Source organism: Cyanistes caeruleus, unplaced genomic scaffold (assembly GCF_971803275.1).
Source record: "Cyanistes caeruleus unplaced genomic scaffold, bCyaCae1.hap1.1 HAP1_SCAFFOLD_78, whole genome shotgun sequence".
Taxonomy (NCBI): domain Eukaryota; kingdom Metazoa; phylum Chordata; class Aves; order Passeriformes; family Paridae; genus Cyanistes; species Cyanistes caeruleus.
In genome coordinates this window covers 1,740,237-1,757,552 of record NW_028255889.1, presented here as the reverse complement: position 1 = coordinate 1,757,552, position 17,316 = coordinate 1,740,237, and the positions used below count along the sequence as shown (strand labels likewise).

General features: G+C 51.3%; 1 protein-coding gene across 1 annotated transcript; it reads right to left on the bottom strand.

The window, feature by feature from the left end:
- Positions 1-21: 21 nt before the first annotated feature.
- On the bottom strand, positions 22-17,084 carry LOC147646836 (maestro heat-like repeat-containing protein family member 7). Its single transcript, XM_086872858.1, has 14 exons — positions 16,290-17,084; positions 16,029-16,145; positions 15,694-15,842; positions 15,218-15,365; positions 14,785-14,972; positions 14,558-14,695; positions 14,164-14,278; positions 13,854-13,991; positions 13,485-13,661; positions 13,189-13,341; positions 12,931-13,029; positions 12,671-12,772; positions 12,332-12,392; positions 22-3,972 (listed from the first exon to the last, which is right to left on the bottom strand). The coding sequence occupies exons 1-13, from the start codon at positions 16,344-16,346 to the stop codon at positions 12,372-12,374; spliced, it is 1,602 nt and encodes a 533-aa protein (XP_086728984.1). The 5' UTR covers positions 16,347-17,084; the 3' UTR covers positions 22-3,972; positions 12,332-12,371.
- Between the last annotated feature and the right edge of the window lie 232 nt (positions 17,085-17,316).

Below are 17,316 nucleotides of genomic sequence, written 5' to 3'. Positions count from 1 at the left end.
TTCTGTTTCTGTTTTTGTTTCTGCTGCATCTCTTCTGTATTTTTCTTTTTATTCTTGGATTTCTCAGCCTCCTTTGGACTGAATTCTTTTGGGATCCTCCCTCGTGGGGAGCCCTGCTTATCTCAGTTCTTATGATTTGAAGAAAACTCCCAAGCTCATTAGAATCTTGTTTCTCGTGTTTATTAAAAGGTCATCAGAAAACTTAACAGGTCTCTCCAGGCTGGCTACACAAGGTTAATCTTTGCAATCTGGTACATTTCTTTCTTCTGATGGTACAAACAAGGCCTTGTGGCACACTTCGTGTCTGATGCACAAAATGGCCCCGAAATACGCAGTTCTTTTATCTTTATACCTATTTTTACCCAGTTAACAGTAGACACATATATTATTTTTCTTAATGACCCAATGACCCATCACCTCTGTGATGCACTGCGGCATTCTCTGTCCAATCACTTACTACTACCCAAAAACCTCTAGGAGAAGAAGATGAAGAAGAAAGAAGAAGGGACAAGAGACAACACCCTAAATTCTCCGTCTTGTCTCTTGTTCTCTAAACTTACTTTTTCACCCAGTGATTTAAAAGAACTTTCTAATCTACACACTTACACTTTCAGCTTTTTCCATCTAAATTTAACATTTGTTTTCATGTATCACCATGAAAACATGCTCATGAATTTCATGTTATATGAAATTCAGTGTTTTTCTGGATCTTATAACTAAGTATCAGAAACAAGGGCACACACTCTGTATTCCAGACTCCAACACTGTGGAATAACAGCATTCCAGGCGTTGGGAATTTCAGATCCTCCAGCTCCCCTTCCAAATTTCTAGGGAATAACACATTCTGGGCGTTGGGAATTTCAAATCTTCCAGCTGCTGAACCAAATTTCAATGGAATAAAAGCATTCCGGGCATCAGGAATATGAAAAATGGCACAACTACTGCGAAAAAATGGTCATGTACATGACGGTATCAAAAACTACAGGTGGGAAGGAAAACTGGGAACGGCTCCAGCAGCTGTGGAATCTCTGCCAAGCTCAACATCGTGTCCAGACAACTCTACAAGTCCGGAAAGCACCAAGCACCATGGAAAAATCAAGGCACTCTGTCACACACTAGAAACAGTGTAACTGAATTTTTTGTTTAGTTTTTATATTTTCAAGAGATTTTTCCTTTATTTTAATCTTTTTTATTTCTTTTTTCCCCTTATCTCTTTATCCCTCTATTTTTTTAATTTTCAATGAGGAAAACTGCTGACAACTCAAAGGAATAAAAATTAAAAATAAAAAAAAGCAAAGCAGTTTTCTTCTCCAGAATAATACATGAGAAAATAAGGTCTTTTAAATAGCAAAATAAAGTTGCAAACTTTTAGTCCCCAAAAAACTACAAAGAAGAAATATTCAGAATACTGACAATGTTTTACTAACACTATTATGATTATGATTATTTCTTCTATTATTCTTTTTGTGGAAATTTTTTTTCATGGTCTAAAAGGATTGTTCCTGTAAAAAAGAAGCCAAATTTAAAATTTTCATTTACTTTTTTTCTCTCCTTTTTTAAACTACTCAGGGCTTCATATAATTCTATTTTATAGCAAAAAGACCAGTAGCCAAACAAAGCTTTAAAAGAAATAGCCAGACATTGATACATGGTAAAATGCTGATCTTTTTATCTTTTTTTTTACCATTTCTTATCAGTGTTTTTTCTTCTTCTTTTCACTGCAATTGCATCACAAGTAAGGAGAAAGAAAAAAGGCCACAGTCCATCATCATTTTCATCATTTTACAGAAGTTTTGAAAAACTTTTGGGAATGAGGATGGGCAAAATCAGAACTACAAGAACAGGAGGCAACTGCCAGTCCCATCAGAAAGGAAAAGTGGGATTTTCTTGGAAAAAAAAATCCAATAACATTGATAAACACCAAAAAATTTCCCAAATAAAATGAAAAATTTGGGCTCTCCCAGGCCTTGGTAACCTGTTGTGTTGGAATTTCTCCTATTCCACCTCCAAGTTACTCTTTTCTCTTGCACTGTATTAGGAACGGCAAGGAGTACGACACTGACTCCCTTGGCTGCATTGTCCAAGAGAGCAAAGTTTATTATTCTTAATCTACTTTTATACACATGTTTGAGAAGGTCTGAGAGGTAAAACTCCCATTGCTCATTAAAGGTACACATCACCTTCATTGGTTAAGTGGAACACCAGCCCTCGACTAAACAACACCTGCCAATTGGTGTCCTTTAACAAGGACTGTTGGGATTCCTTCTTATGCTTTCCCAGGCCAGAGAGAGAAGCCTGTGTGACTCAGTTTCACACAGGCTCTGTGCTCCCTGCCTGCTTTCAGCATCCATACGCATCCAGTGCATTTGGTTGGAATGTTATCCTTTTTATCCCTTGTTAAAAATCCTTCTTTTCCCAGTTCCTTTGTGCTTGTTTCCACGACAATTTCCTCATTCCATGCACTATCCGGTATTTTTCCAGATCCAGATTGTGTCCTGCCCTCCCCTCCTCCCCCCCCCTGTTTATCCCACACCCCTGAAATCACACAAAAAAAATCCCCAAAAATCTCAGCAGACTGAATCAGCACAACTTGTATCAGCACCATCACCCAAGTGTTCCTAGACAAACAGGCAGATTATTTGGGATGAGCATCCACTATCACCATCAGCAGATCCATGAATTCCTGCAATGTGGAGCTGGAAAAAGCTGCTAAAATTGTGATTTTGCCGTTCTGGGAGTGTTTTGGAGCCCAGGTTTATTCCCATGGGAAATAAAATCCTTCCTGGTTTGAACCAATCCATTTGGAAGGCTGCACACGGCTCACCTGGACTGGGAACAACTAGGGAAAAAATGTGAAAATCATGGATTACAAACATGATAGCTCCATCCCTCTGGAATGCTGCACATGTCTCACCTGGGCTGGGAAAAAGCAGGAAAAGTCCTGGATCACACACCTGAGGGAGGGGTCTGTTAATCCTGGCTCATCCCACAAACTTCCATTCCTCAATCAGGGAAGGATGGATTAGGGAAATCCCCTGTCCAGGAGCACCTATGGCACCTCCCAAAAAACCATCTCCTTCTTTTTCCAATTCCAGGAACTGAATTCCTGGATTATTTCCCATCAGGAAATGGGGTTCATTAAAGACCAGATTTTATTCCCAGCATTACAGTCTTAAGCACTCCAGTGATTCCTCTGATCCCCATCCCAGGTGTGATTTAGAGGGTTGGAATCTCCTGGAAAAGGGGATTGATGGTTTCTTCCTTGGAAACCCCAAGGCTCTGGTCCTGGCACATCCTGGCATTCTCACCCCTCTCAGATAAACCTACTCCAGTTAGGAGCCCCAGGGAAGCACCAGAGCAGCCAGCTGTCAGGAACAAGGCAAATCAAGCCTGGGGGCTGCTCATGGAGTTGGAGCAAGATGCACCTGGGAGCCCTCAGCAATCCAGCCAGCACCACATGGGCAGGAGGACACAGACGGTGCTGCCAGGCTGGGACAGGGCTTGTGCCTTCAGCACAACCACCAAAGGCCAAGGGTCTTCTGGCCATTTTCCCTGCACCACTGCACACCTGGGCAGCTTGCTGAGCACAAGCACCCTTTTCCCCCTCTTCCCCTATGCCCTGCAGACCCTGGGCAGCAAAAGAACAGTCTTGCAGTCTGTTTTTTAGAACATATCCTATATTTAAACACTACAGAAAACTGAAAACACGAAAAGGACAGACTGGAAATAAATGGAAAATGCCTGCTGGATCAGGCGGCCACAGTAGACAGAGGCTCCCAGATCACATCTCAGTGGAGCTCCAGCAGCACAGCCAGGCACAGCCCCATGGACGAGGCCGTGACCTCCATGCCCTGTGGAGCTGATCTCTCAGCCTCACGAACACAGAGATTGGAGCACGGTCTCCTGCCCTGAGAAGGTCCAGGGTTTCACTGGCCAGGCTTCCCTCCTCAAGGCTGATGTCACCTGTCATGGCTTTGTTAAGAATAATATGTTACAGTTGCTGTTTGTAAACTCCTTACTTACCTTGTACCCTGGTCCCAGGATATTAAGAATAATACGTTCCAGTTGCTGTTTGTAAACTCCTTACTTACCTTGTACCCCTGTCCCAGGTTTACTTACCTTGTACCCCTGTCACAAATTGCTGTACCCCATATTTCTTGTTCTGTGTTCAGCCAGACCCTGCCCCCTCTCCCAAGTTGCTGTACCCTGTGTTTCTTGTTCTGTGTTCAGCCAGGCACTGCCCGCACTGCTCCTAGACTCCCACATGGCAACATTGTATCCCTTTCCCGAGTTGCTGTACCATCCTGAGGAGGAAGATGACATACTGACTTTTATGCAAACGAGAGAGACCAGAGACTTATGGGATGCACCCAGACTGGAAAAGACCCCAAAACAACGAGCCACGCAAAAGGGAAGGAATAAAACCAGCACCATCTAACAAGGAAGACCCAGAGGAGTCCCCTGGCTTCTTTCCAGGGGCCGACGTAACCTCGAGGAGACTCGACTGGGATGACAGCCTAGACTACGAGCCCTAAAGAATGAGTCTTCCCGGGGACTCCCGTGAGGAAGGAAGGCCCAGCTCTGTCCTAGTGACAGAGCTGCACGGATCCTCCTCTTCTGCGGTGTCCAGTGGGAGCAGTGGCGGTGTGCGCAACCCCTCGGGCCCCCACCCCAGAGCTGTGCTGCTTAATAAAGGCCTTTTTAAAAGGAGCTGGTCTCCTGGCCCGTTTATCACAGCTTGGGGGCTCGTCCGGGATAGCCACGCCCTGAAGAGGACCAAGGACGGGACAGCTGCCCACCCTATTGGGCCTCCGGGGGACAGCTGGCTATACCGGACCCAGAAGAACAGCCTGGGATCGACATCGCAGAAGAGCACCGGATTGGGTAAGCCACCGGTGGCGGGAGTAGGAGGCGAGTGAGTGGATGTGTGAGTGAGACGGGGGCTGGCAGCTCAGACCCCCGGGGCGAGTGTGGACTGCCCAGTACCGCGGTTCCGGACTCCCGCGAGGGGGCCGGCCGGCAACGGCAGGAAGCGAAAGAGGCTCACTTGGGCCTAGAGAAACGAGTGAGGCGTCTCCTGGGGATAAAAGCCCCCCCTCTGAGTGCGCAGAGGGTACCTAAGAGAGTGAGTGGCGCACATAGGGGTAGGCCCCTCTACTGAAAAGGGCTAAACGGCCTAGGCTGCTCCGGGCGTGTGGAAGGCCTAGGTGAGTGAGAGTCACACGCAGGCAATCTAGGTAACTCCCGGGGTGGTGTGTGGGGGTGCCTAGGTTCGGTGTGAGTGAACACACCCCCCCCGCTTGGGTACTCAGACGACCTGACCGGGGAATTGGAATTGGGGGTCCCCAGGCCCTTCCGGCACCAGGCGGTCAGCGAAGGGCCCTCGCTTCCCAGGGTCTGTGACACAGGACGTGCTGAAAGGCTCTAGTTGTCGCGGCTCAGTCTCGGCTCAGGGGGTTCCTGGGAAGGGAGGTCGTCAACCTGCTGCCGGAGAGCACAGGGGCAGGTAGTCTGCGCGGGCGGGCGAGGCAGCTAGAGTAATACACTCACGCATCCCTTAGCCGAAGCCATTCCCTGGTGGGCGGAGCGGCTAGGAGGCAAGGGGGAATTCTCCCACCACTCACTTACAGTCAGCCCTCGCGCAGAAGCTATTCTCACTGGGGAAGGGGGATAGTCAGGGAGCGGAGGGGCAGGGGGTTCCGGGGTGAGCCCTGCTGACCAAATCTTGTGGACGGCACTGAGACAGGGACGGGGGAAGGTCCCAGGAGCGTCTAGTGCTAGGGTCCCCTCGACGTCGACCCAGGAGTGCTCATAGTCTTCGCTGGCAAGGGGGTCAGGGAGGCGAGGCGCGAGGGGAACGGGATTGGGGTGTAGGGAGGGGCAAGCGGAACCTGCAAGCCCCGCTGGGACCTAACCCCCGGGGCAAGCGGAGACTGCAAGCCCCAGAAAATTCAAAGTGTGAGTGGAAGGCCGGCCGAGTGTAAGAAAGGGTGTGGATTCTTGTGTGAGAAGATTGAGTGTATTCCCTAGTGTGAAAGGAGGAGAGAGTGAGTTCCTAGAGTGTGAGTTTTTGTTGAGGTTTGAAAGGTCAGTTGTCCGTCATTAGAAATTTTCAGTTTGAGTAGGAGCACCTTTATAAAGTTTAATTTAAGTAAGGGCCAGTTTTAAGTTGGTTAGAAGTTGTGTTGTCTGTCAGTTCCAGTTTTATTCAAGTAGAGGCACCGTAAGTTTTTTTAAGTGAAGGCCCGGAGATAGGAGGAGCAATGGGACAACGTTTAAGTAAGAGAGTAGGTCCCAAGGGGAATGAAGAGGCCACCAGAACCATTCCCCCTGATAGCCCACTAGGGCAAACGTTAAATTGCTGGGATGCACAAGAGGCCACCAAGGGCCTAGACCGGATCAAGATGATCCATTACTGTATAGAGGTTTGGCCCAAACTAGAGATACAAGGACAGTGGCCTTGGTATGGTACTAAAGATCCTTGGATGTGCTCCCAACTGTACCAGCATCTGAAAACCAGAAGAACTGAGCCCAGAAAGAGTATCAGGCATTCTAGCCATACCTGCACCAAAAACAAAGAGGGACATAAGAAAACTCTTAAGCCTTTTTAGATATTGCAAACTATGGATGGAACAATATACCCAGAGCATCAAGTTTCTTTATGAAAAGCTAGTTGATTGTGAACCCATAAGGTAGACAGCTGAAGATGAAGCGTAATTAAATCGGCTGAAGGTTAAGCTGTCCTCAGCACCAGTTTTAAGCCTGCCTGACTTAAAAAAAAAAAGAATTTGATTTGTTTGTCAACTCTGAAGAAGGGACTGCATATGGGGTTCTGACCCAGGAATGGGGAGGATGTCGTAAGCCCATAGCCTGTCAATCCAAACTGCTGGACCCAGTAGCTTGTGGGTGGCCCACCTGCGTGCAATCAATAGCTGCTGCTGCCATTTTAATAGAAGAGGCCCAAAAGCTAACCCTACAGGGTAAGATCAGAGTCCACACACCACATGATTTAAAAACAATCTTGAGCCGAAAGGCTCAGCAGTGGCTGACAGATGCCAGGATATTAAAATATGAAGTCATCCTAATGGATACTAGCAATTTGGAGCTAGTAACCTCCAAGGGCCTGAACCCGGCACAATTTTTGTCACGGGAGCCTCTGCCTGAATTAGAACATGACTGCTTAGAATTGGTAAATCTCCAAACCAAAGTGAGGGAAGATCTGGGAGATGTACCCCTGCCCTATGGGAAGGTACTATTTACTGATGGTTCCTCCAGGGTGGTGGAGGGGAAAAGATATTCAGGGTATGCAGTAGTCATAGAGGTAGGGGAAGGAAAACTAGAGGTCCTAGAAAAAGGGAGACTACCCCCCAGTTGGTCAGCTCAGTGCTGTGAGGTTCATGCTCTAAAGAGGGGTCTGGACTTGCTAGAGAGAGAAAAAGGAACCATCTATACAGATTCAAAGTATGCCTTTGGGATAGTCCATACCTTTGGTAAGATCTGGGAGGAGAGAGGCTACCTGAACTCCAAAGGGAAGAACCTGGCACATGAAGGGCTGATTAAATCAGTATTAGAGTCCTTGACCAAACCCACAGAGATTGCAGTGGTCCACATGAAGGGGCATCAGAAGGGAGACTCTTTAGAAAGCAGAGGGAACCGACTTGCTGACCAAGCAGCTAAAGAAGTGGCCTTAGATCCAAAGGAATCAGTAAAAGTTTTTAAACTGGATGAGGTAGTAACTGAAGAGGACGGAAAGAAGGAACCAATATTTACCAAGAAAGAGTGGGAAGTAATAAAAAAATTAGAACTGTCTCAAGGAGAACAAGGAGAATGGTTAACCTCAGATGGGCGAAAGTTTCTGAACAAGGCCTTAGCCCGGAAAATATTAAATGAGATACATGAACTGACTCATTGGGGAACCCAAGGGTTGTGTGATCATTTTCTGAGAGAAAACCTATACTTGGGAGCAACATCTAGCAAAGGGCCACCTGGTTAGTCAATACCAGAGATTCCACCAACCGAGCAGGTCCTGCCCAGTCTGAGTCTTTACATGTAGTAGACGGAGACAAAGTCCCAGTAGTACATGTCAGAGGTCTGCTAGGGAAGACAGTTTGGGTCAATTCTACCTTGGGCACAGACAAAACCCATTCGTGGGGTTGTCTTTGCTCAAGGACCAGGTTGTACATGGTGGATAATGCAGAGAGATGGAACAACACGATGTGTACCTCAGGGAGAACTGATCATTGGGTAAAAGGTTACTGCCATTGTCTGTATCTTAAACCACGCAGACATGAAACAGAAGGAAATGTGTAAGTGTTGAAGGTATGAGCAAGTGAAAGATGGTGTATTGAGTAAGTAAAATGAGAGAGTGGGGAATCCTGCAGCTCTCCAGCGTGGGGGGGGTCTGGATTCAGTAGCTTGTTGTGGGGCTTGACAGGGGCATGATGGATATACTGCTTGTATTTTTGGGGTGAAACAGAGGAGAAGTTTCTATGTATGTAAATGTGTGCAGAGTTGGAATGTTAGTTTTAGCAGTAAGTCGATAATAAGGGGATAAGGGGTAGAAAGTCCTGGGTTGATTATGATGTTAAATTGTATCCCCATTTGTCCACCTAACTCAGACACAGGTTCTGTATTCTTAAAATTCCATCTGAGAGTAAAAGTGAGTGGAAAAGAAGCACCAAGTCTGTTATCAGACTGTACTTGCCCCCCCCCCCCCCCCCCGCATCGGGAGTTTTGACTACAGCACAGACAGACAACAAGACACAGATCGCCTTGGCTTTCCAACTAGCCGGAGCAGAGAGGTCTTCCTGGACTGTTTTCTTTCCCTTTTCTGAAACGAATTGAGCCTGCTCTGGACTGGGGACTCGGGGGAGCACCGGGAGCTTGCACCCGTGGACTACCGGGAGCCCAGCCTGGGCAGCGGCATTTTCCAGCGCCAGAGGGACTGATAACAGAGCCAACACCGCCAGGAAAGAGACCCTCTGAAGTTCGTCATCTCTTCTGAAGGGCGAGAGGTTTTGTAATTTGATATCATTCATTTTTGTGCTGGGTAGTGCTGTGCCTGTGAAATGAACAGGTTTTTTTTTCACTTCTCTCAGAGAAATCTCTTCCCGAACTTGTTGGGGGGTGGGGGGAAAAGAGCCACATGGGTTTGCTTCCCGGGGGGAGCCCCCCCTGGAAGTTTTCTCCCAAATTTGCCCTAAACCAGGATAAAGAGGCAGCCAGAAATAGACTGAGAGAGAAAGAATATAAACAAAGACTGCAGAACTCTGCCGAGTGAGTTGGTTTAAGTGGGAGTGTTCTTGAAGTTCTTGTGGTTGTTGCTGTTAAATATTTTGATGTTAGCAAAGTTAGTTGAATGAAACCCCCCCCACCATGAACTTCTCCCACAGAACATTCTCCAAAAAGGCAACTAAATTAAAGAAGGTGGGAGAAGAAGGACCATACCATCTCTCCTGATCCCCCAAAAAGACCTAAGAGGCAAGACCGGGTGAGGCTAACAGGGAAGATGAGCCATGAAGCTCCCTAAAACAAAACTAGCTCATACCGGACTCTTAGGTGGACTGATGTTGGTCCAGCTGGTGAGCCTTGGGATGGGGGACAGTGGAGAAGCATGTATCCCCTATATGATGGAGAGGATCTAAGATCACTGATGAGGGTCCACACAAACATCAATCCCACCTGTTTTGATCACACCAAATTGGAAACCTGTCAGGAGGAAGGAAAGACATATTGGATTACTAGAAATACTGCCTCATTTAGGCAAGGTCTGCTTGGAGAATGCCCTGTAGGAGAATCCTGGCTCTGCTTTGAACAAGAGGGACTGAATGATGTAATAAAAGAAAAACAATTGAAGATAAAGAAAGGTGATCTGGATGAAACACGAGGTAAGAACCTATTCATTGACCTGATGGAGAAGAATCAGCAGAGGGTTAAACTTAACCAATTGTTGGGTATGTGGGAACACCCAGATGTCAGATATTTGGCCCTGGGAAGGGATCAGCCTAGCACCTTTAGACATTTTAAGGTGGAAATTAACTGAGCAAAAACCCCAGACAGGGAACAGGGGACGGGAACAATGGGATCTGAAAGCAAGAGTGATTGGGGAAGAATGCATTAAAAGGACAGGAAGAAGATACAAAACCCCTGTGGGAAAAATGGCCTGCAAAAGATACCTGACGGTGAAACACTCAGGCAGCAGGTGGATTCCCCAAGAACCAAACAGGTATTGGGCCACTGGGAGAAAGGAAAGGGGGTGTATTTATCATGAGGGGTACAAACTGTATGAGTGCGCAGAAAAAGGAATAAACCCTTTTTGGGGGTTAAGAGAACTCTCAAAATACTGGGAACATCCTACAGACACACAGGACACTTTCTGGAAGGCCCCTGAGTATTTATTTTGGATTTGTGGGAGCACTGCATATACCCACCTCCCAGGGGATTGGGCAGGAAGCTGCACAATTGGGATAATAAAGCCTGCTTTTTTCCTCCTACCTAAGAAATCAGGGTCATACTTGGGAGTCCCCTTGTATGATAACTTAAAAAAAAAGGCAGTCGAAAGAGGAGGCATGTAATGGACCTAGGAAGCAATCAGAAATGGAAGGGGAAGATCTGGACCCCTGAGGAAATAATTAAGACATATGGACCGGCCACGTGGGCCCAGGATGGATCCTGGGGGTATCGTACCCCAGTCTATATGTTAAACCGAATCATCCGTCTCCAGGCAGTATTAGAAGTGGTGTCAAACAGAACTGCCCTTGCTTTAGACCACATCAGCACACAATTGGCACAAACCAGGGCTGTAGTCTATCAGATTCGGCTGGCGGTGGACTACCTATTGGCAGATGAAGGAGGCATTTGTGGAAAGTTTAATTCCTCTGAATGTTGCCTGGAGATAGATGATAAGAGTGAGGTAATCAAAAACATCTCAAAAGAAATATGAAAGATAGCTTATGTGGGCACCCAGGAATGGACTCCTCTGGTGAACTCAGACTGGTGGAATGACCTTTGGTCCTTCAAAAAAGGGTGGTGGAAAAAAATAGTCTTTATTGCTGTCTGTGCATTTGCAAGTTTCTTGTTCCTGCCCTGTTTACTCCCCTGCCTAATCAAGACAGTGACTACCACAGTACAAGCAAGCATCCAGATCCCTGAAATAAAAGATAAGAAGCAGGCCAGGATCATGTTAATGGAGACTCAAAGTCAGGATCGAGAGCACAAAACTGCCAGGGAAATATATGAGCAATATCGAGAATTAAGAGATAAATATTCTCAAGAGCCAGAAGTTAATGGTTGATGCGGGCTAGAGCCCGATCAAAATATAAGAGGGGGGATATTGTTAAGAATAATATGTTACAGTTGCTGTTTGTAAACTCCTTACTTACCTTGTACCCTGGTCCCAGGATATTAAGAATAATACGTTCCAGTTGCTGTTTGTAAACTCCTTACTTACCTTGTACCCCTGTCCCAGGTTTACTTACCTTGTACCCCTGTCACAAATTGCTGTACCCCATATTTTTGTTCTGTGTTCAGCCAGGCACTGCCCACACTGCTCCTAGACTCCCACATGGCAACATTGTATCCCTTTCCCGAGTTGCTGTACCATCCTGAGGAGGAAGATGACATACTGACTTTTATGCAAACGAGAGAGACCAGAGACTTATGGGATGCACCCAGACTGGAAAAGACCCCAAAACAACGAGCCACGCAAAAGGGAAGGAATAAAACCAGCACCATCTAACAAGGAAGACTCAGAGGAGTCCCCTGGCTTCTTTCCAGGGGCCGACGTAACCTCGAGGAGACTCGACTGGGATGACAGCCTAGACTACGAGCCCTAAAGAATGAGTCTTCCCGGGGACTCCCGTGAGGAAGGAAGGCCCAGCTCTGTCCTAGTGACAGAGCTGCACGGATCCTCCTCTTCTGCGGTGTCCAGTGGGAGCAGTGGCGGTGTGCGCAACCCCTCGGGCCCCCACCCCAGAGCTGTGCTGCTTAATAAAGGCCTTTTTAAAAGGAGCTGGTCTCCTGGCCCGTTTATCACAACTTCAAGGGCTGGAAAAGAGAGCAACAGAGCCACGGTCAGATCCCAGACCTGCGGTGACCCAACGAGAGCCCCCTGCCAGGGCCATCCCAGCCGGCTCTTGCCATGGCCAGCAGGGAGCAGGGACCAAGGGGATCAGCCCGAAGCTGCTGGCCACGAATGCCCCACGTACCCCTGAAATCTCGGTGAGCTCTGCCCACGCCGCCCCTCATCCACACAGGGAGCAGAGCCCCCCGCAGCCGGGCCAGGGCTTGCAGCTCCCTCCGACAGCCGCCGCTGTCAGCCCGCTGCCCTCACTCACCTTCGGAGATGAGCTGCAGCTCTGCCTGCTGCCCCCTCAGGTGCCGCCCGGCCATCCCTGGGAACACAGAGCCTGTCAGGGCCCCAGCGGCACAGCTCCCTGCCAGCGGCGCTGCCAGCCCTGGGGCCACACGCCCTCCTGGCCCGGCAGGGCTCAGCCCGGGCCCTTGCCGCATCCTGACTCAGCCCAAGGGCACGGCTGCCAGAGGCCGGCAGCGGCCCCGAGGGCAGCCGGGGCTCCAGGGCGCCGGGCCCGGATGCCGCTGCCGGGGCAGCAGCCGCGGCTGGGCCCGAGCTGCGGCGGGGCGGGGAGGGAGCCCGGGCTCCTGGCTCAGCCATGAACCTGATGGCCGCCTCTCGCAGCGGCTCCTGTGGGCTCTGCAGGTACGGCAGGGCCCGGCGCAGGTGCTCGGCCGCTCGGCTCCTGTCCTGTGCCAGCTGCAGAGAGCGGCAGGAGGGAAGGGTTGGCTCCGGCTGTGCCCCAGCCCCGGCCTCCCGTGCCCGCCCAGCCCTGAGGCCCGACCAGCCCCACACACTGGGCACCAGGGGCAGGGGACTTCTCCAGCCTGAGGCTGGGGCTTGCAGGCCACCCTTACCAGGATGTCGCCCAACATCCACATGTTCTCCTGTTCCAGCTTCTGGAGATCCCTCCTCTTCAGGAACTTGGCTGCACAATGCAGCGTTTCCAGGGAGGCCTGGAGAGCAGCAGAGACCCAAAGTTGGCCCCACAGCCCAGGGCACAGGAGCCACGTCCCTGTGCCAAGGCCTGGAGGAGGCTGTGGCTGGCAAGGCACCAGGGCAGGAGGCAGCCCAGCTCCCTCCCAGAGCAACACCAGCAGCCCACGAATCCTCACCTCTGCCACACGCTGGTTCTCATCATGGCAATGGAAGAACAGGGGCAGGAGGCTCTGGCGCACAGGCATCTCCAGAGGATTTTTTCCCCTTCCCAAAAAGTCCATCGTACCTCGGAAGAGCCCTATAGAGAGCAGCTGGACCTGGCTATTCTCCTGTAAGAAAGGAAGGGTAAATGATGTTAGTTGATGTTAGCATTGTGTGCTCCAGGCTCACATTGGCACAGGCCTGAAAATCCACAGAGTACAAAGTGTCTGGGCAGCACTCAGTGCCCATGGCTGAGGGCACAGAGCCTTACGTGGTCAAAGAGCGGCAGGAGCGCCTCAGCCAGCTGCAGGGCAATGGGGCTGGGTACCACGATGTATTTGTAGGTGAATATAACGCTGAGTATGATGAGTGACATCCCAATTATGTCTGCATCTTTGTCCTGAAGTAGGTCCATGAGTGTTTCAGTCAGGCTCCACATTTTTTTCGCCTGTGTGGAACACAAGTGTGTGAAATCGCAGCTTGCTGCTGTGGCAGAACCCAGAGTACAAAGGCCAGTCCTGAAGCACTGGGGCAGCTGAAGCAGGAGGCAGGAGAGCTGGGAGCAGCTGCCTCAGAGCTCCAAGCCCAGCCAAGCCCAAGTGACTGCATTCCCCAGCTTCAGCCACTGTCCCCTTCTCACCATGGAGGGATGGTCAATGAACCTGAGAAGGGCCCTGAGCGCCAGGTGACACCTCTCCCTGCACTCGCTCTGCAGGCACCTTGAGGAGACCTGCACAACACTGTCACTGCATTCACTGGAGTCCAGGTACTCTGGGATCTGAAAGGCACAGGGCAGTGACAAGGAAGCCAGCCGGCAGAAGCCTGGAACCGCACAGGGCCGGGCCCAGGCAGCAGCACAGGGCACGGGCAGCGTCCCAGGCAGCTGCGGCTATGAGAGGGCAGAGAGCTGGCAGGCAGCTCAGGGAGGTAGTGCTGGCCATCAGGCTCACCTCCACAAGGAATGCCAGGGCGGGCAGATCCCAGCGTGGCTCTTGTGTGCTGAGCAGCCAGAGGAAGTGCAATGCAATTCTGGAACACAACCCTAGAGAAGCATGGCGCATCTCCCTGGCAGGGTAAAAATGGGACCAGGACCCTGAGCAAATCTCTGCCAGGGGACTCACTCCCATGGGCCTGGTCTTTCTCCCCAAGGATGTGAGTGGACATGGGCTCCTTGGGAGGCAGCTCCTTGTGGGCTCTTTCCTCTCCCAAGCCTTTTCCCAGTCTGCTTGACCATCCCTTGCTAACAAGGCCCTCTGGCCCACAAGCACGGGGACGGTGTTGGGCCAGGCCCTGGGCCCAGAAATGGCAGAAATGCCAGAGGCAGTGGGGAGAAGGGGGTCTCACCTGGCCAGCAGACCCACGGCACAGTGGTGGGTGTCAGCACACAGGAGCGTGTCCCAGCCACACTTGTGCTCCATTGACAGCACCACTTCCTCATGGTGCATTTGGCAGAGGAGAGACTTGAGGGTCTGCACTGCAAACCTGTGTGCACAGCAAAGTCCAGGTCATGCTGGGAGCACTGGCTTCTGCCCTTGAGATGTGGCAGGGGCAGGAGGACTGGGATGGAGCACCTGTTGGGGCTGGTGGCAAAGCCGTGTTCTTCCTGGCATCTCTTCCAGAAGTTCCAGCCCTCCTCTGGCATCTGTTCTGTGCTGAAGAACACTTGGAGGAGCAGATGCACAAAGAGCTGGGGGAAATACACTGTTAAAGCTTCTGGCCAGCAGGGCACCTGGAGGATCTTCCACATCACCACAGTTGCCTGCAGGGGACAAAGCAGTCTCAGACAGCGCTCAGTGTCCAGGTGTCCGTGTAGCAGGGCCTGAGTGTGGCAGGGAGAGGCCGGGGGAGACGCAGGGAGAGAACCTGGCCTGGTGGCCCTGAAGCTGCCCCTAGGCCAGGTTTCAGCCCAGTGCCTGAGGCAGGGAGATGCAGTGGGGGAAGGAGGGTGCAGAGCTGCTGGAGAGGCAGCCTTGGGGTGAGTGCAGGCCAGTTCCAGAAACTCACAGCCAGGGCAAAGACACCCGTGGTCTTCCAATCCGAGGTGCACCTGCTGTACTCTGGCCAGTCCCCCAGCACATCCAGGAGTATCAGGAGTGCCCTCTGTGCAGTCCTGGGCGAGCACAAGATCCTCTTCCATATGGTCATTGCAGCTCTGTGGGGTCAGAGCTCCATGTCAGGCACAGGGTCTCAGACACATCCCCATGGCCTGGGTAGCAGCAGGGAGCTGAGCTGGCTGCCAGCTCTGCCTCTGCCCACTGCCCCTCAGCAGCAGCAGCAGCCAGGCAGCCCAGGCCTGTGGGGACAAGCTGCTGAGGGGCAGGGTGGCAGCATGGCAGCAGGCTCAGGGGCTGACATGCCAGGGCTGGGAAAGGGAGCAGCCAGAGGGCCCTGGAACTCTCTGTTGGTGACACACCTGGGCCAGGCTGTACAGGGCAATGGGCTGGGGAGCCGTGAGCCCTCTGGACAGGTGGGCCCCAAACCTGTCACACGTTGGGGCCACACGCAGGAGAGTAATGACCACATTGTCAGGCTGTGCCTCGGTGAGATCCAGCAGGGTCCTCTCCAGCCTGTGCTCAGCAGATTCATTGGTCATGAGCACCTGGTGGATGCACCTCACGATGGCAGGCACCTGGAGAAGGCATGGGGAGAGTTGGAAAGCTGTCAGAGGGAGTCAGGAATGTCCCCAGCTTCCCCAGAGAAGTGCTTTCCTTCTCATCACACTGCAATGGCCTCCAAGGCTTAGAGTGAGCAGCAGGCATGGCTTGGGAGGCCAAGCAATTCCTGGAGGATCAAACCCTGGCCATAGGCTGCTTACTTGCTTTGGACTGGAAAGAGCCTTCTCCAAAATCCATTTCAGCATGGTAGCACTGGTGTCAGTGGTGTAGACATCACAGTTTTCCATGGACACAGTGCCCATGATGCTGGTCTCTTCCTGCCAAATGCATTTCATGAATTTGCAAGTCAGGCAGGAGAAAGAAGGTCGGGAAGAGAGGAATATTGCATGGAGTGCTCCAAGTGCGGTGCTGGGCTGGGCAGTGCCAGCAGGCCCAGCCCAGGTGGGGATGGCTGCAGGTACCTGCGCTGTTCTGGAGATGAGGCCACAGGCGTGGTCCTGCTCTTGAGTCTGGTCCATGGCTGCATCTGGCAAAGAGCAGCCAGAGCTAAGGGGCTGCAGGAGAGGCCAGAGAACACAGCCCAGCCGTGCACTCCCCAGGCAGGGACAGCTCTGGGATGCCCCCGGTTAATGCAGCACAGCCTCTGCCAAGGCACAGCCTTGGCCCTTCTCTGGTCCTGTCCATGGGTGTGTCCCCAGAGGATGGGATGGGATGGGATGGGATGGGATGGGATGGGATGGGATGGGATGGGATGGGACAGGACCCAGGTGGATGCAGGCCCCAGCCTTGTGGCTCAGCTCTGCCACTCATCCTCCTGTAGCAGCTGGAACTGCTGCACCTCTTTAGTCGTCTGTGCTGGGGAAGCTCCAGGGCCTCCTTCTTCCTCCTCCTCCACCCAGGCCAGGTTGGGTGCTCTCAGAGCTCTCTGCTCCATGCCAGTGATTGGATTTATGGCTACTTGCAGGAGCGATGCCTTGCAACAGCTTCACGTCAGCAAGTGCTGCAGTTGTGGCTGGAAGGCACCTGCAAGACTGAAGTCCTGGCAAGACCACAGGACAAGTCCTGCTCTTGGGTCTCGAGGCCTCCTGCCACAAGGACGGGAGGCTCCTCGACAAGGACAGAGGTCTGGCCTCGAGGTCACGTGTAGGAATAACACTTCAGAAAAGCTCCGGGTCAGACAGAAGCGAGTGTGCTGTGCAGGGGCTCCTCACAGCACCGCTCTGGTGTGTCCTGTCCCGTCGCATGCACCAAGCACTGTGGTGTGGCTGTGTCACCACCAGCTCCTATGTCACCACATGTCACATGGGCCCTTTGACACCCTGTCCTGTGCCATGCCATGGTGACCATGCTGCACCATGTCACAAAGGGCCCTTGCACACACGGCCACCTGCTCTCAGGCCACCCCCAGCGCCCCCAAATTGGCCCAGTTGGAAGGAATCCCTCACTCCAAATGTCTAAGGCCACCTGACAGGATCTTTAAGAACAGCT